Source organism: Aspergillus glaucus (assembly GCF_001890805.1).
Source record: "Aspergillus glaucus CBS 516.65 unplaced genomic scaffold ASPGLscaffold_33, whole genome shotgun sequence".
In the NCBI taxonomy this organism is placed as follows: Eukaryota; Fungi; Ascomycota; class Eurotiomycetes; order Eurotiales; family Aspergillaceae; genus Aspergillus; species Aspergillus glaucus.
This window is the reverse complement of record NW_019170485.1, coordinates 42,304-60,052: the sequence shown is the minus strand read 5'-3', so window position 1 is coordinate 60,052 and position 17,749 is coordinate 42,304. Positions and strand designations below refer to the sequence as shown.

The 17,749-nt window shown below is 50.4% G+C and overlaps 7 protein-coding genes across 7 annotated transcripts; 3 read left to right on the top strand and 4 right to left on the bottom strand.

The window, feature by feature from the left end:
- Positions 1-701: 701 nt before the first annotated feature.
- On the bottom strand, positions 702-1,674 carry ASPGLDRAFT_52836 (translocation channel protein TIM22). The gene is made up of 3 exons (XM_022547847.1): positions 1,486-1,674; positions 1,331-1,426; positions 702-1,269 (listed from the first exon to the last, which is right to left on the bottom strand). The coding sequence occupies exons 1-3, from the start codon at positions 1,564-1,566 to the stop codon at positions 931-933; spliced, it is 516 nt and encodes a 171-aa protein (XP_022395916.1). The 5' UTR covers positions 1,567-1,674; the 3' UTR covers positions 702-930.
- Positions 1,675-2,272: 598 nt separating this feature from the next.
- On the bottom strand, positions 2,273-4,071 carry ASPGLDRAFT_137339 (uncharacterized protein; the record flags this gene model as incomplete). The annotated part of the gene is made up of 2 exons (XM_022541522.1): positions 2,273-2,483; positions 2,537-4,071. The coding sequence occupies 2 exons, from the start codon at positions 4,069-4,071 to the stop codon at positions 2,273-2,275; spliced, it is 1,746 nt and encodes a 581-aa protein (XP_022395915.1).
- Positions 4,072-5,068: 997 nt separating this feature from the next.
- ASPGLDRAFT_1058879 (STE20 family serine/threonine-protein kinase) lies at positions 5,069-7,575 on the bottom strand. The gene is made up of 6 exons (XM_022539500.1): positions 7,287-7,575; positions 7,150-7,217; positions 6,917-7,084; positions 6,266-6,867; positions 5,562-6,203; positions 5,069-5,481 (listed from the first exon to the last, which is right to left on the bottom strand). Exons 1-6 carry the CDS (start codon positions 7,330-7,332, stop codon positions 5,220-5,222), a joined length of 1,788 nt encoding a protein of 595 aa, XP_022395914.1. The 5' UTR covers positions 7,333-7,575; the 3' UTR covers positions 5,069-5,219.
- Positions 7,576-7,699: 124 nt separating this feature from the next.
- On the bottom strand, positions 7,700-9,508 carry ASPGLDRAFT_52830 (FAD-binding oxidoreductase). The gene is made up of 2 exons (XM_022547846.1): positions 7,901-9,508; positions 7,700-7,851 (listed from the first exon to the last, which is right to left on the bottom strand). Exons 1-2 carry the CDS (start codon positions 9,497-9,499, stop codon positions 7,819-7,821), a joined length of 1,632 nt encoding a protein of 543 aa, XP_022395913.1. The 5' UTR covers positions 9,500-9,508; the 3' UTR covers positions 7,700-7,818.
- A 510-nt stretch (positions 9,509-10,018) lies between these two features.
- Positions 10,019-11,333, top strand: ASPGLDRAFT_52827 (dTDP-4-dehydrorhamnose reductase family protein). The gene is made up of 4 exons (XM_022547845.1): positions 10,019-10,217; positions 10,296-10,315; positions 10,385-11,096; positions 11,164-11,333. The coding sequence occupies exons 1-4, from the start codon at positions 10,036-10,038 to the stop codon at positions 11,192-11,194; spliced, it is 945 nt and encodes a 314-aa protein (XP_022395912.1). The 5' UTR covers positions 10,019-10,035; the 3' UTR covers positions 11,195-11,333.
- A 1,297-nt stretch (positions 11,334-12,630) lies between these two features.
- Positions 12,631-15,724, top strand: ASPGLDRAFT_40081 (uncharacterized protein; the record flags this gene model as incomplete). Its single annotated transcript, XM_022545172.1, has 3 exons — positions 12,631-15,014; positions 15,251-15,444; positions 15,522-15,724. 3 exons carry the CDS (start codon positions 12,631-12,633, stop codon positions 15,722-15,724), a joined length of 2,781 nt encoding a protein of 926 aa, XP_022395911.1.
- Positions 15,725-16,341: 617 nt separating this feature from the next.
- ASPGLDRAFT_40080 (uncharacterized protein) lies at positions 16,342-17,377 on the top strand (the record flags this gene model as incomplete). The annotated part of the gene is made up of 3 exons (XM_022545171.1): positions 16,342-16,449; positions 16,499-16,973; positions 17,232-17,377. 3 exons carry the CDS (start codon positions 16,342-16,344, stop codon positions 17,375-17,377), a joined length of 729 nt encoding a protein of 242 aa, XP_022395910.1.
- Positions 17,378-17,749: the final 372 nt, after the last annotated feature.

Here is a 17,749-nt window from a genome sequence, read left to right as displayed (position 1 = left end):
CCGTACCAGGACCGCTACATCTACCTACACAGTCTTAAACTACTTCCATTCCAGTCCACGTGAAACCAGAGTCTCCTTCACGATCTCAAATGGCTCCGAGCCTTGATCTCAACGAGCACAGAACATTACAACGAGATCCAAATGGGCCACCGCACAACAACATCAACATGCAAGATGCCGATATGCAAGGTACAGGCGAGGAAAACGAAGACGACGACCCAATCCACCTGCAACCACAGTCACACCCACCTTCTCAAGTGGCCCCAAGCCCTAATTCCAACGAGCTCAGAGAATCACCACTAGAGGCCAATACTAGCACCAATATGTAAGAAATCGGTTTGTATGGCGTTGGCGACGAAGAGGAGGACCACGCAAATGGCTCAGACCATTACTCACCCTCTCCTCCGTTTCCATTTTCAACCCCAACACCAGAGTCACCAGAGCTTACCCCCCTCCCCCCCGCCCAGCATCAAAAACAATGGATAGAGCACGAGGAGTGCTGCCTGCAAATCTAAGCAGACACGCAAATCTAACTCGCCAAAATCCACGCAGAAGCACAAATGCATTTCAACAAGACGCAAGCAGAGATTTACAGTATGTTCTGGGAAAGACAGATCGAGAGGGAGAAGAGGCAGTCGGAGAGGGACGCAGATTCTTGTTAGCCAGAATAGGGCTTTTGAGGGTGGATTGGATCTTGAATTGCAGGAGAATGTCTAATGTCCATTTATCATCCATGTATGTATCTATACAGCGTTAATATTATACAGCAGAGTTGCGAGATTGCAAGTCTATGTGCACAGCAGAACAACGACTTTTGCAGGCCACATCAATAGCCCACACAAAAGAAACACCAAAACGCCATAATGCTAACCAACAAACGCCGTCCCATGTATTTCCAACCCACAGCCAACCCGACTTAACTCAAAAGAGTTACTCCTCATCCCCCGGCATCCGCATATAAGCATCAATCGCCGCACTAAACGCCGCAAAACCTGCACACCCCCAAGCCGCCGCCTGCGGCCCAGCCTTCGCACCCAGTATACCACCAGTAACACACCCCGCGCTGACACTGTTCGTAAGATCGTTCTTCGCCCGCAACCCCTCAATACAGCACTCGGTGCCCGAGTACAAGGCTCCCACGATGCCGAAGTTCTTGGCGGACGACCAGGAGCGCGCTCCCATGTCTTTGAAGCCGTGGCGGAGTTGTTGGCGCCAGGGGAGGTCGGCAATTTGGCGGCCTTGGGGGGTTAGGGGGGAGTCGTAGGACATCTACCGCGGGCGTGGATTAGCATTGACTTTAGACTGGGAGGGGAATGAATGGGAAACGTACACTGGCCATGAAGAGACCGAAGACACCACCGAGGGCGAAGCCCATGCCGCCGGACATGACGGTTTTGAATGGGCAGGATTCCATTGCGGCGTGCATCTGCGAACCTCAACATCAGCTATCTTCCTCCACAGTTCGAATGTACAATTGCAACGTACGCCCTTGACCATCATCTGTTCCTGGTCGCTCATTCCTTGCATGTTGGGTCCTCCTCCCATGCCGCCCATCGGCGGGGTCATGTTTGGGAAACTCATGGTGTAGATTTGGGAGGTGGAGGCGAGGTCGAGTGTGTAGGATTTGATGTCGGTTTTGCGATGTCTCGGGGACAGTCGTGTAGACAAAGCGATTCAGGCGCTGTCCGTATGTAAATCACAGACAGAAAGCGTCTGTATAGCAGTTCACAAGATAATGAGACGTGATAAAGCTCTCCGCGGAATCATCGTCGGAAATTTATTTTTTGCGGCGGGCGAGATGTACCATAAGCGTTGGAAGTCATGTGACTTTTCGGGAAATTCCGCCGTCATTCTAGATGGCAAAAGTCCGAACTCTACGATACAACCCTTATAGGAATAGAGTACACTTGTCAAGTATTCATTCAAATAATATACATACAATTCAATGGCTATGCCAAAACATTCCACATCAGAAGAGAAAAGTAGATAGTCTATAATAGACACAAGAGAAGATAAAGTAAAAGAAAGCAGCAGAAGTAAAGACAAACGCTTCGTCGTAAAGGGTATTCGGGTCACAATCATAGCCCTGCGTTATTCGATTCTTGTCTCGTGTTTGTGTCGTGGTCCAGTTATTCAATATACTGGCTCGTCCAAGTTCAGTCCGTGTCCGTGTCTGTTGGCACAATGCTCGTTTAGGTTTGGGAAAGAGAACAAAAGAAAGTAGGAAAAAGAAGAAAAGAAGAAAATGCCCAAACCAAGGGAAAATGACCAGTTAGTCCGCCTTATTCTCCTTCTCGGAAAGAGTAGGACTGGCCGGGGTCCTATCAGGAGAAAGACTTTGTTCCCATTCGGTCATGAGACTTGATGCGGTGCGATTCAGCTTGGACGGTGCCACCTTGGTAATTGCAGGCCACGGAATGCCATCAGAAACACTGGGGTCCGGGACAGAGTCGCCCTGGCTAATTGGACGCCAATCTCCGAAGCTGTGTCACCATCAGTGAGAAATGTAAACCAATCTGGGATGTACGAAACCTACCTAGCACTCGTCCGCGGACTGCTAGCCTGGGACCTCGGAGACTGGTCACGCTTCGATTCCAGCGTGGAACGGCTCGAGGATGGGGTGTGCATCTTGTTCGGCTGCTGGGGACTAGCCTCCCAAGCATCCCAATCATCATCGTAGACCTCGAGGTTGTTGTGGTGCCCGTTTGGCCGGGGGTTTGAGGCTCCGCGAGCGTTCGGGGACTTCTGCCCAGGTGTATCAATGCCGAATTCACTCCAAAACGACGAATCGATGTCGGTCGATTTAGTGTCTTTACCAGAAATCCTCTCAGCTCCCGCCCGCCTGCTCCGCGATGACGACGATGCAGTACGCGATAACATTCCTCCCCCATGCACAGACAACCGATCTCTGCTGCTCCGCGACGTCGAAGTCGAAGTCGAATCTCGTTTGCGGGACATGGCGGCCGGCGACATCCCTCTCACCTCCGTTGCATTAATCCCCTCCTCGCCCACGGTAGCTTGTCGAATATCCTCCAGAAACGTCCACAAACCCTCCCTCAAATCCGAAGCCATCTGCTTCCCAGTATGCACCAGTGAGGCCCGAGACGCAGGCGGCATATTCGTTCGCCACTCCGTGATCATTTCCTCCGTCGGCACAAAGGCCCCATTCACACTCCGCTCAGTAGACGAAGGCAGCGTCGCAGACCGCGGCATCCTCCCCACAAATTCACTCTCCATTGACTTTCCAGACAGCGATATCTTACCACTACTGAACCCGGAATCCGTCGACGCAGAAAGTAACGATAATGTCCTCGCATGTGAACCCTGAAACACCCGTCGTCCATTCGCCGATATCGTAGTCCCCGGAGCAGGAGCGACACGCATACTCCTCCTCCTCTCCAACTCCCTCGTGCGTTGCTGTGACTGCACGATATCCGCGGTCGCAGTCTCCTTGCGATGCTGTTGCAGCAGCGACTCTCGTTCCTCACCACAGACACTTTCAACGGGGGACCGCAGCGATATTAACGGTTCCGCATGGTGGTTGACTTCCGTGCGTTTCTTGGTCTTTTCCGACAACGTCCATTGTTTCTTCAGCGTGGAGAGCTCCGTCTCCGCCCGTTGTAGCTCCTCCCGTAGCTCCAGAACTTTCCGCTCCTGTGATGCAATCGCGGTCAACAGGTTTGTGCCCTCATCTGCCTGCTGCGGCGTATCCAGGGGCAGTGGCGTTCCGAGAGCAGGACTCGTAGTAGACGTCGTCTGCGAGAAGGGGGTCATGGGAGTCTGGATCGGACTGGGTTCGACGGCGGAGGCTGGTGCGGTGACGGTGCCGAGTCCTCCTGGGGGAATATTGATGGGGAAGTTCAGCGTGAGACGTTTTTTGTGTCGAGCTGCGGCGTGCGGTCGGGCAGGGAGAGATTGGCGTTTGAGTTGGCGGATTTTTCGCTGTTCTTCTTGTTGTTGTTGCTCGTGCTGTTGCTGTTGTTGTAGCTGTTGTGGCTGCAGCTGCAGCTGGCGGTGGCGGTCATGGTCGAGGTCGGGGTTGGCCTCGGCCCTTCCCAGACATTCCTCCATGGTGGATGTGGCTGAATGATGTATGATGACGGATGGCAATTGTTCATAACATGAAGAAAACAACAACGAAGATATAGGAGAAGACGGATAAGAATATTCAGCCGTCCAAAGCCTCCATCCTAATTAAAGCCCCCCCGGCGGGTCACCAGCGCGCATCCCTTCCGCCTGCAGCAGCGCCGGCCTCGTTTCAGACATTCAGGGGCTGCTTTTAGCATAACTACCTTGCAATTGAATATAATTCTAGAAGATTGAGGCATCGGTTTACTGTACAGTGTGCTGTGTAGAGAATTGTATACAGAATGCAAATAATGCGGTGAGCCACAGTCATAACCATAGTTCACTCCGTAGTGCATAGTTTAAAGGGGACAACCGCCACAAACTGAATAATTATGCTTACGATTACTTATTCCGATTGCCGTGTTTAATTGAGGTCTTGGACTGGTCTAGGCTTTATTACGACTGACTTGACAGCTATACATAGTCCACTATCGATAGGAGATTAAATCTGCACTCTGCACTCTGCACTCTGTACGGGGTACGGAGGTTTTTATCAGACATAATCAGACATGGTCCTTACTTCAGGATGCAATGAGATCCATCCTTCACTGGGAGATTGATCGTGCATGCAGGAAATTATTTGCAGACTGGTATTATCATATTCACACAATATCAGAACATACCTACAGTCCAGCGGACAAAACACCTATATCACAGGTTGGTGTGCAAAACAGTAATCCAGGAATACACAAATCTATCAACCAGGAAAGGGGAACAATCAAATACACAAAATATAGTACCGCACCGGAAATTAAACACCAGTCCCTTGTCCAGAAAACCGATCAATAAGGTGAAATGAGAGGAAGGGGGAGATTAATCCAGACGTTCATCCATCGAAATGAGAGTGAAGGTCTGTCCTCGATCAAGGGCTGTTGTCCAGCAGCTAACCCAAGAAGCGAGAGTCAAGTAAGAAGTCGGACAAGCCGATTAAACCGAGCCATTAGTCACGGCTCAGCACGAACAAAACATTATCGGGTCGAGAATAAGTAACCAAGATATACCGAATCGAACGCCAGGTGGTTTATACAACGAGTCAAGAACTTCTCGACGTTTTCGAGAAGCAGACCGAGATTATAGGCGTACAAGGAGGGTTAAATGGCAGGCCAACGGTTGCGGAGACCATCCGCCCAGCGAGAGTAGAGCACATCCGATAATTGCTTGGTGTGCTCCATTCCTGAAATCTGCTGACCAGGAAGGCCCGCAAGCTGGGCCGGCTGTAATGGGGATTCCGGCGATGCCGTTCGCCGGCGGTGGCTTTTCAGGTGTGGGTTGTTCTGGGCCAAGACGAGTCGTGGTCTCTGGGGAGATTCGGGTGGTGGAGCTTGTGGGACGAGGCTGGATAATTTCGGGTCGCTGGACGGAGATCTGTCAGCTGTCTGTAATAAAAACCAAATGGCGGTATGCGGATGCCGGCATCAACAAAGTGAACATACCTTCCAAGTCTTTCATTCATACCCCGGATGACATGGTATAGACCCTCAGGGTCAACCATCTCCAGGTCACTCCAAGCCTCTGCGAGTCGCGAAATCGCATCGCGCTTTTCTTGATCCGCAGTTGTCCCCAGAACCTCCTGACATGATAATCCCACGGCCTTGCTATATGCTCGTTGACCCAACCGTGCTTCTTTGCTGTTCGATTCGGAGAATAGCGTCTTGGGACTCATGTTCTCGTCCGTAGCCAAGGGATATTGAGGGCTATATGAGGCATCGCTCGGGATTTTATCGGACACGCGACGGAATTGACGAACGGTAGACGGGGTGTTGCCGAAGCTCAAGTCCACACCAAGCGGTTGTTTGTTACTGGACTTTCGCTTGGCTCGTCGTAACGATGGACTCGGATCTGGGGCCGGCGTTCGTCGTACTGTCGGGCTGGGAGTGTCTTGAAAAGACATTGACGGTGATGTCGAAATATGTAGGTTGTCCATCATCTGTGAGGGTTCGTCTAGCCATTCGTACGGGTCGTCTTCGTCGGGTAGGATCTCCACCGATTGCTTCGGTTTCTTCATCGTGGGTGCCTTGACGGTGTCGAATACCCAGTCGTCATCGTCATCGTCTTGATCTTGTGCGACGTGATGTCTAGAAAAAAGAGAATCGTGTTAGTGACAATGACCGTGAGAAAGGTGATGGGCTCAACGTACAGCGACTCCGCATAATACTTGACGTTCTGTGTCGCTCCTCTCCCAGCATCAAAATCTTGCTTCCGCTGAATCAATTCCTGCAACGCCTCTGTCCTCCCCGCATTGCGAATAAACTTATGCCTCAAAAGGTCTTTCGCACTAGGCCTCCGCTCCGGATCCTTGATCAAACACTGCGCGATAAAGTCCTTGAAAGCACCGCTGTACTGACTCCCCTCCAGTCGCGGAGCAGGCTCCTTCGGAATCAAGAAAAGCACCTTCATAGGATGTGTGCTGGCATGCGGCGGCTCTGCATTGATCATCTCCATGGCGGTAATACCCAACGACCAAATATCCGCCTTGTAGTCGTATCCAGCCTGCTCGATTACCTCGGGCGCCATCCAGAACGGGGTACCGACGAACGTATTTCGTTGAGACTTGATGTTGACGAGTTGTGCTGCGACACCGAAGTCCGCCAATTTCACCTTTCCGACATTCGATAGCAGGACGTTGGCGGCTTTGACGTCCCGGTGGATCTTGCCTTCGCTGTGTAGATATTCCAATCCCTCGAGTAATTGCTGGCAGATAATGGCGACATGTACTTCGTTGAACACGCCTGGTTTTAACTAGACGGGTCAGCTTCACTGAATCAACAGGCGAATCCGCAATATTTACCAAGTCCAGACACGACCCTCCCCCGAGATACTCCATGACAATCCATAACTTGTGTCCTCGAAGAAAGCTCGCCTTGTATTGTGTCACGTAGGGGCTCGCGCATGTCGACAGGACGGAAATTTCTTGTTGGATTTCGTGGATATCGTCTTCGCTCGATTCGAGGTCGATCTATCGCCGTTAGTCCCTGCAAAAAGCCAAACCAATCACTCTAAACCGAATGCCGGAAAACGAACATGTTTAATGGCAACAATCTCCCCGGTAGCTTTATCAATCGCCTTGTATACCGTCCCAAAACTCCCACCTGTTCGAATCCCTTCATGTTAGCCCCTGCGACCACCGCTCACCGCAACAAGGACGGCGGAAAACTCACTTCCCAACTCCTCCAACATCTGATACTGACTTGCCATGTCTGCCATGGTGTGCGCGACGCTGGGTGATCACCCAACGAGATCAAAAGGTGTGGATGAATAGGAATGGTGGACGCGGTCAACAAAGGAATGCAGCCCACTCGCGCGCTCGCAGCCCGCTTGCAGCTTTAGCTCCTGTCCGGTGGAACGGTTCTCGGTACGGCCAGTTGTCAAAAGGTACCCAGTTGGGATAGCACAAGAATAAGAAGTCGGTGTAGCTAATAGCAGCTACCATTAAAGAAAGGAAAGAATAGTGTGTTATTGGATGTAGTACAAGAGAACTCCTCGCAGGCCTTGGATCAGCCGCCGCACTGCCCATGGTTCGGGAGCAACGGCCGTAGCGCATGGCAACCGGGTGCCTGAGGCTGCATTACATCACGGTGTTTCATGCCTGAGGTATGTTTCGGATATTGTTTCATTGCGGTTACAGATGGTCATGCTTTTTGGTTATGAACGAAATTGGTATATACATACAAGGGAAACACGCGATTTTATCTAGATGTACTTGTACGGGTTCATGATGCCGTTCTACACCAGTTAGCCGAGTGCGACCAGACCAAGGGGAAAGGATACTCACCGGATCATACAAGTCCTTCAACTGCTTCATCAGTTTCAGCATAATGTCGTTCTGGCTGTACCCGATGAACTCCTTCTTAGCCAGACCGAGACCGTGCTCAGCGCTGATACTGCCGTTCCGCTTCTGGATCCATTCGTACACCCAAGGCTCAATAGCCTTCTCGACCTCCTTGTTGTATTGCCGGACGGAAACGTTCAGGTGCAGGTTGGAGTCACCCATGTGACCGTATCCGACAACAGCGCGGACGGGCTTAGACTCGTCGTCACCGACGAAGCCCATCTGAGTAAGACGCTCGCGGCAGTCTTCAACGAGCTGGTACAGTTCATTGAGCGGGATCGACACGTCGTACTTGTAGGTACCACCAAGGTGGCTCAGAGCCTCCGTGATACCCTCACGCCAGCGCCAGATGGACTGGAACTGTGTCTCGTCCTGGGCCAAGACTCCGTCGGCCACAATGCCCTCTTCCATGATGTGTTCCAGGAAGGCCTCCAACTTGGCCATGTCGTGCTCTCCGTTCGAGCCGCTGGTCTCAATTAGACAGTAGAAGGGGTAGTCACCCTCCAGTGGGAAATTGTTGCCGGTAGACTGGTTGACCAGGTGCTGGCTGCGACCATCCATCAGCTCAAAGGCGGACAGAATCTCAGAGAGCTGACCCTTGGCTTTCAAGAACGCCCGCTGAACGTGCTCGTAGCTCTCAAGACCAAAGTAGGCCACATTGACAGCCTTGGGGCGAGGCGGGCACTGAATCGACACACCGGTGATGATACCAATGGTTCCCTCTGCGCCAATGAACAGCTGCTTGAGATCGTATCCGGTGTTGTTCTTGCGCAGAGTCGAAAGCGAGTCCACAATCGTACCATCCGCCAGAACAGCCTCGAGACCGAGGACGCTTCCGTGAAGACTTCCGTAGCGAAGCAGACGAAGGCCACCAGCGTTGGTCGCGACGTTGCCTCCAATATGGCACGAACCCTTCGCGCCCAAGTCCAAGGGGAACAGGTAGTCGCGCTCCGCCAAGTACTGGTCCGCAACCTCGAGAATGACACCGGCATCGGCGACCAACACACCCGAGGCAGCATCAAACGAGCGAATTTGGTTCATGCGCGAAGTGTTGATGACAATCTCATCAAAGACCGGCACCGAGCCACCAACCAAACCCGTGTTGCCACCCTGCGGGACAACCGCCAGCTTCTTGTCATTGCAGTATTTCAACACCTTGCTGAGCTCCTCCTTGTTCTGCGGCTTCAGGATCAGCTTCGTCTGACCACGGTACTTGCGCATCCAGTCACCGTTGAAGGGTTCGATATCGTCCGCTGCGTCGGCCGTCACGCCGTCAACCACCGCGGATTCAGCGCCCAGCACTTCCTTGAAGAACTTGACATCTTCCACAGAGACCTCGCCAAAGTTGGGATTCCGCTTGAGGTTGGGGTAGGCGTTGCTGGTGAGTTTGACCTCCTTGGTCGCATTGCGTGCAGCGGGGGTGACGCTAAATGCGCGGGCGGGTGTCACGGAAGGGACGTATAGAAGAGGGCGTGCATAAGAGCGGCATCTGGGCAATCGGGCCCGTCGAACGGCGAGAGAGAGGTTCCTAGCGCTGGACATTGTCTGGAGGTTGAGGAACGAGAGGGACAGGAATCACAATGGGCCAGAGATTTGGATTTGGAGAAGCGTAATCGCTCACCGGAATTTTATCCGGGCTCCGATGGCATTCCGATTGTGCCATTGGTTGTATTGCTCATGTCTTTTCCTCCCAATATACAGAGACCATGGTACTAGCTTAATTGACCATATTATCGTCTTGCTTCTCTATTCTAGTTCTAATATAGTTCTGTATATGCAGAGGTCCTACTCCGTAGTACGCCAAAATATATGTAGTCTGACATGCATCAAGCTGCCCAGAGCTACCAATTGCTGCAATAACCACCGAAATAACAGGATGCTACTAGAATACCAAGTTTTCTAGAATGTTCAGCTGCTGTCTGTCTCTGTCTTTTCCTAATGCATTGAAGCTGGTGTGGACTCGATATGTTACGTCATGCCCCGCCGCCGCCGGAATCAGTCTTCACCCAGTTCCACGTCTTCGGACACTCTTCTCGACCTTTCTTCACCATTGCTACATACTACTCACATCACTAAAAATGTCGCTAAACGTTCTTGTTACTGGTGCCAGTGGTCTCCTTGGCCGTCAGGTCTTCAACACCTTCAAGCACTCTGGCTGCTTGACTGTCGGCCAGGGTTTCACCAGAGCTGCCCCGCCAACCATTCTGAAGGCGGATTTGGAAAAGAGCGAAGATGTAAAGACGATCCTGGACGAGGCTAAGTGAGTCATTATTGACATTGAAAATCAGAAGTTGGAGGCGTGTAGTAAGTCTGTTGCTGATACTGGTTCAAACAACAGGCCTCAGATCGTCATTCATTGTACGTTGAGTTGCTGAGTTGCTTGAGTTGCGCCCCGGCCATCGCGGAATTTCTCTAACACAGATTCAGGTGCCGCAAACCGTTCTCCTGACCTATGCGACAAGAACCCCGAACAAGCTCGCAGAGTCAATGTCGATGCTACACGTCTCCTGGCAGAACAGACCTCGTCGCGTGGCGCCATGCTCATCTACATCTCGACAGACTACGTCTTCCCGGGAACCGAAGGCGACGCACCATACGGAGCAAACGCGGAGACCAAGCCACCGAACTTCTACGGCCAATTGAAGCGCGATGGTGAATTAGCAGTCTTGGAAGCCACCAAGGATACCGGCTTGGGTATTGTTCTGCGTGTCCCCGTACTGTACGGAACTGCCAGCAACAACTCCGAAAGCGCCGTAAACACCCTCATCGACGCAGTGTGGAAGGCACAGGATGAGAAAGCAGGTATCAAGATGGACGACTGGGCTCAGCGGTATCCCACTAACACCGAGGACGTGGCGCGAGTGTGCCGTGACATTGTGATCAAGTATGTCAAGGAGAAGGAGAAGATCAAGGAGTTGCCTAAGATCCTTCAATTTTCGTCGGAGGACCGGATGACCAAGTACGAAATCTGTGAGAAGTTGGCGCAGGTGCTTGGGTTGTCGCTAGCGGGAATGGAGCGGAATAAGCAGGGCAACGACCCGAATGCTTCTGTGCAGAGACCATATGATACCCATCTGTCGACCATGGCTCTGAAGGACCTTGGGATCGATGTTAGCACCATGGACTTTGTTGCGTGGTGGTACGTGCCTTCTCCTTTCAATTGAAGCTAATGCAGAAGCTAATACGGAAGCTAATACGTGATATAGGCGGAAGAGCCTGGGAGCCTACAGGAAATAGATTGGTCTAAAACAGGACTCGTGATACGGAAACTGGAATTCTAAAGAAAAAAACGGATTGACGTGTACCATATTGCATCGTTTGTACGAATTGTTTACTCCAGTGATGAAATAAAAGGGAAGTTCGCAATGCAGAACAAGCCTACAGTAAACTATGCTATAGCCAGACCTAGCAGCACTGCAATTGACACGATGATACGGAGTATACTGAAGTGAGGTCGCGTACTCCGTACACAGAGTATGTACACTGTGCTCCGTACTCCGTATTGCGTTAGTGACCACTGAGTGCGGACCCTGCATGAATGTGTCAGTTAGCGCCGGCAGATCTGGAATACACTTCGATAGCGTGGTGAAAGATCCCCAGTGTGGCGTTTCTTGAATTCGCCACGTTCTTTTGTAGCGACTGTACTATGTAGCTACAGAGGTACCTAGACCGCAGGTGTTCTTTGAAGAAGATAATACGGAGTACGGAGTAGGATGGCAGTAGGCCGGGATCGTCGGAGGAATGTTGCCCTACAGGAATATGGCAGGCGGTAGTCAGTGGCAGAAATAGTACCGAATAGGAAGGTGATCGACGGGTGTGATGGTCTCCGGTTTCAGCCATTCGCAAAAAGAAACACAAAAAGACGCAGAGACAGTCAGATTTGAGATTTGAGAGTGATTCGGCTCTTCTCCTCCTTCTTAGCCTCTCTGCAGCTATTCATTTGCTTACATGTATCTATCTGTACTCTTACAGTGAGTGCGACAGGTTTAATTAGCAGGCCTCCACTTTGGTCCAGACTCCAATCTGCTCTTCCCCAGAGATTCAACGCCCGATCAATCGCTCTGTTCCTTCTTCCAGTACGCATTTATTCGTCCATTCCTTCGTCTCAAGACATACTGACACTGCAATTTCATCGACAGCGTCATCATCTCCCGGAAACAGGATTTCCTCGTTGCTACTCCATAGTACTCCGGACCAATCTCATTGTATCGGCAGCCCGGAAAAGTGCCCCCATCGCCAGACCCAGGATCAAATCCATCTTCTCCACTATCCATCGTTGATTGTCCGTCCGTCTGACTGTGCGCGCTTTCTCTGACTGCGCCATATTTCCTTTTTTCGGCTCGACTGCTCGAGATCACCACTCGTCTGTTGGCCATTGCTCCTCTTTTGATTACGGAGTAGTCCTGCTATTCCTCCGATGACCTGTTAATTATTGATTTGGACTGCAGAGAATGATGTGGTTGATGGCCTGTGGAACTCGGCCTGCATGCGTTTTTTAGGGGGTGGCAAGCCCTGTTGTTGACTAGTATTTTGGTCTTCCCCTCATTTTCCTGTTTCGTTTGTATTTGGTGTGGGCAGGCCCTACTTCCCGAGACGACTTTGCTTCCTTTTATACTGTGCACGACTCAATCCGCCTATTCCTGAAGTCAGTCGATATAGGGCATTCTGGAACAATGGCGGTAGAAGCACAGCCAATGGGTCTAGGACCCGAAAATCAGCCCCCGCCCATGAAGTTCTCCCGCTATCGCTCTGTGAGACGAGCAACCTCTCAGAAACAGGAACCTGTGAAAGCAGCGATTCCTGCGATTCCTGCGATTCCCGTTCCTCCAGTGCCATCTAATCCGACCTCTCCAATTTCTACCAACCAGCAAGGAGTGGTGAGGAGTGTGTCGCGATATCGACGCCAGAGAAACACTGCACCATCGCCCACTGCGCAGCATCCAGTCCCGGTTCCTATCCCTTCGTTCCATGCTCCCGGAAAATCCGATGGACCCTCGTGCACTCCACCGATGGATCTGAAAGCAGTGGAAAGGGCAACCACATCTAGAAATGGAGAGGATAACGTCGCGCGTACAAGACACCGACAAGATGCGATGAGCCGGTTGGTAGGGGGAGACAGTAGACCGACATCTAAACAAACTTTGGAATCGAGAACCGATACTTCTAGTTATCGCAAACATACCGATGAGAACGACCATGTCACTTCGACAAACGGCCAGCAATCTGGTAAAGAGACCAAATTTCGATCATTAAAAGATACCATGAAACTGTTTCGGTCAAAGGGTGAGGTTGAAAAAGAGGGCGCATCAGCAAAACCTTCTGATCCAAGTGGTACTACCTTCCCTGGCGTGGATGTCCCTGTTTCCGCAGCCAACGCGGGGGAGCGACAGGTGCTTGTCCAGTACCGAAAGGCATCCAATTTTCTTCCCATCACGCTTTCGACCACAGCGCAGGATCTGCTACTGTCGGCCCAAAATTGCTTCGATATTGATGCCCAGACTTTTGTTTTGATCGAGCGTTTCGCTCAGTTCGGCCTGGAGCGACCCCTGCGCAAATACGAATATGTTCGCGATGTCATGAATTCTTGGACCAGCGACACGGACAACAAATTGATCATAGTCCCTGCGGCAAGCTTGGATGCTTTGCATCAGCTGGAGGCGCAGAGTGCTCCGGTTGAACAACCCGCGGACACGACATTCCACATTTACCATTCTCAACGTTCTCGGAAATGGGACAAGCGCTACGTGACCTTGCGCGCCGACGGCCAAGTGACAGTGTCCAAGAAGTATCAAGGACAGGACCAGACGAATATCTGTCACTTGTCCGACTTTGATGTCTATTCCCCTACGCTTAGTTCGCTGTCAAACAATGTGAAGCCACCGAAGAAGATTTGCTACGCTGTTAAGAGCCAGCAAAAGGCTAGCATGTTCCTATCGACGGAGAACTATGTTCAGTTCTTCTCTATGAGCGACAAGGGGGTAGCTGAAGGTTGGTACAGAGCCATCCAGGCATGGCGCAGCTGGTACCTGGTTAGCATCCTGGGTAATGGCCAAAACAAGGACGAAGCATCGCTGTCAGAAATCTCCCGGCAACAGAGCGACGAATCCTCAGGATCAAGGACCTATCAGTCTAAACCGCTTAAACCGTTGCTCGAATTCGAGCCTCTGGATCAGCAGTGCGACGAGGAACAACACTCATCTCCTGAGCGTATGAAGTCTTCAAAAGCAAAACAACATCTTTCGCGAAGGAGAAGCACCAAATCTTCTCAGGGAAAGCCACTCACCCTTGATACCACCAATGTCGGTGCCACAGCACAGGGAATTGAACAGTCTCCGTTTTCTCCTACTGGACTTTTGGGCCAGAATTATGTCATGCGCCAGCGTGCGATGCAGGAACGGGAAGAGATTGATAGGAAGGCATACGAAGAAGTGTTCAGTCCTCAGGGTCTTGTTTCTGGATCCGGAGCCGCTGGACGTCGTCAGTATCCTGAGACTCAAAGCCAACCCAGCAGCCGATCAAACACAATGACAAGTACTCAGGGTCCCGATGCCAGTGGACTCGTTAGACGTTCGCAATCCGTGAGCAAAGGAAACCATAAGCCGCTCGTCGATTTGACTCCTGTCTACCAAGAACCACCGCAGCACGCTCGCAAAGGAAGAGGAGTCGCCGTCGAGCCAGGAACGCCCTTGGTCGATGCTGCGACAACACCAGACTTGCCCCGCGGTGCTATTGCGATCCCATCCGCCACGACCTGGAAGCGATCCCCGATCCCAGAAGAACCTATGTTGCCGGCAGCTGATATCACCAACGTAAAGCCCAGTCGCTCCAACACAGTCCGCAGCACCCGAAACAACCGGTCACGCGCATCTTCTACAACTCCTGCCGACGATGCATTTATCCCAAACAGCCTCCTGGCCCGCTCCGCAACACAAAAAGCTGCCAACGGTGCACCGAAACTCGGCCATAGAGTAGCTACAGGTGACCGCAGCGCTACGAAACCCATGCTAGACATGTCCCCGGGAAATCCGTTTGTGGAGGGGAGTTTGCTTCGGGATTTGTAGCCTTTTATGGCAAACTTTGATTGATGATTATGAACTGACCATAATTGCATTTTTGCATGTCATCGAGACTTTCAGGGCATAGATACCGGATTCTGGCGTTTGGTTGAATTGTTACATTATTTTCGGATTATGTTGTTTTTTTGATTAATGCATGTAGGAGCTAGTCTTGGGATGTTTTGATTTCTTGATGTTGGTGGGATACCAAGCTGTTTGTGTTGAATATTAGATTTAGCATTACTCAATTTCTACTTCTGGGTCTTCGATGTCCCTATCACTACCAATTTTTCGGTGCACTAGACGCTATTGGCGAAGAAAAGACCTGGAGAGGTTGCGCTGAGGTAGTAAATGGTCTCGGTGGTGGCCGCGTCGTCAGCAACCTGCCTGCTGGGTTCACAAATATTCCCGAGGGTGTCGAGGTTGTGGGAGGTGAGTGACTATATTATACTCCATTATGTAGATGGACCCCCTCTGGGGGGATACGGCCGCTCTAACAACAAATTTAGTGAACGACACTGCTCATCTACCAAGCAACAAAGAGATTGTCGAAGGCGTTTGGGGCCACTTTGTTCCAGAAGCCCTCAAGAATGGAACTTTGAAGCCTGTCCCTGTCCCATTGGTTACTGGAAAGGGGTTGGAAAAGATCTCCGAGGGTGTTGCTTTGTGCCAACAGGGAAGATCAGCTGGAAAGGTCGTGGTTATTTTGTAGACGATTAGGGCTATGCTTTATCATATGGAACTTTGCGAACGAACTGGTGGTTCGCAAGTGGAACTACTTTTTCAAGTAAACTGTATTCATCATAATCATTTTCCACTTCCAGACTCCAGGGACGATATGGCGGGTATTTTTCTTGGTCGACGCCGGTTAGCCACTGGTGAAGTGAGACTCTCCGGTGCCTATATAGCTAGTAAGCTGATTTCTGCATCGCTTAGTTGACGGAACAAGCACAATGACTTTGTGTATAACCTCTAGGTGGTGGTTTCATGTTAGATACATTCGACCCATAATTTTCCAACGGCAAAGGAGCTATCATCAACGTGTAAGAAATTGATAATCAATGAGATAGTCACTTTCCATGCCAGAAAATCGGCATAATCTAAGACACATTTTGGAAAGTCAAGACAAAATTCATCGCAAGAATTGTTTCCATTTGGAGTGGAACAATGGAAATGTCCGCATCTGAACTGCTGGTCTGCTTTATATGTGTCTTGTAGGTCTTTGTTGTTGAACAATACCATTTGAGACCACAAAAAGGTAATAGCCGCCGAACGCTTCTAGTATGTCTCAGTATGGTCTATATATTTGAACCATATACCAGAACGATCATGTTCTCTCTACCACCCATCTTCCAACCCTCTACATCTATATTGATCTATTACAAAGTCGGTGCATCAAACGCAAGTACAGCAAAGCCAGAGTGCCCTACAACCATGGTAAGTAATACTATCCCCTAAAATCGAAGCTACTGCTAACAACTTACAGGACCACTACAATCCTTCCTTGCAAAAGGCGATCCACAAGGTGCAGCCAAGCGACTCCGTCAACCAGATCTGTCACATCTGGACCGATATCCTGCAGTATTATTTTCCCGAACCCATCAAGCAAACCGCGATGACTGACCTGCCAGAGTTGTTTCCAGAAATGGGTCTCGTATTGGGATTGATCGCTCTAACTATCGACATTTCAAGTGGTCCACTTCATGGCGCGCCGTTCTTCCATGTCCACGTCCGGGACCCACCCCATTCGGACCTGGCGATGTGCTGGGACGAAGCTGAAAAGGAAATCAAATGTGAGTTGAATGGACTAGAGGTCAAGTCTGGAATGAATGTGATTTATGCGGCTGTTGTGATCGGCCCGTATGTGCGTTTCTACACGTATGCAGGCCAGTCTCTCAAGATCATCCACTGGACCGAGAGACAGACCCTGCATGTGGTCCATGATCACAAAGATATTGTCGGTCATTTCGATGTGATGAAATCTATTTTTTTTTTTTTTTTTCCATTGAATTTGACAGATTCCTGGGTATAGCACGGTAGGTTTCTTGTTTAGATTTCATAGCTTTCATAGAGTTAATGCGATTTATCTTCCATATGATTCAGGCATCCTACAAGAAACACAGTTCATCCATCCACGTAATCTGGTATTACGAGTATATTTTTCTTCGACTGAACATATCAACAAAAAGCCTTCATTTGTGCCGTCTAATCATGTCTAGTGTACCCCGATTCCTTCAGAGACGGCGCAAATCCGATAATCATGCGTACGATTGACGACCTCCTCTTCCAGATTGTCTCCGACTTGCCATTACTTAACAAGGCCTGCTTGGCCCTTAGCTCGAGGAGACTATATACAGTCACCTGACAAAGGTCTACGTAATTCCGCATCGCGCGACGCGCCACTTGATATTGTCCATCCTCTTTTCAACCACCTACACCATGCCTCGCGCCCCTTTACGATCTACTAGTTCTAATAGAACTAATAGAAAGGAATTAGAACCTTTCCAACGGGGAATTATAGTTGGTCGATTCCTTGCAGGCCAGAATAAGGCCGATATTTAGCATGAAATGAATTTACTGTATACAACAATTCAAACCACCATTCAAACATATCAGTCCTCCACCGGCACTAGTTCTCCTCGCATTGGACAGCCAGAGATCCTCTCTGATGCTGATAAGCAATATATTCTTTTACAAATTAAGCGGGATCCCTTTATCAAAACTGAAGATATCTGCA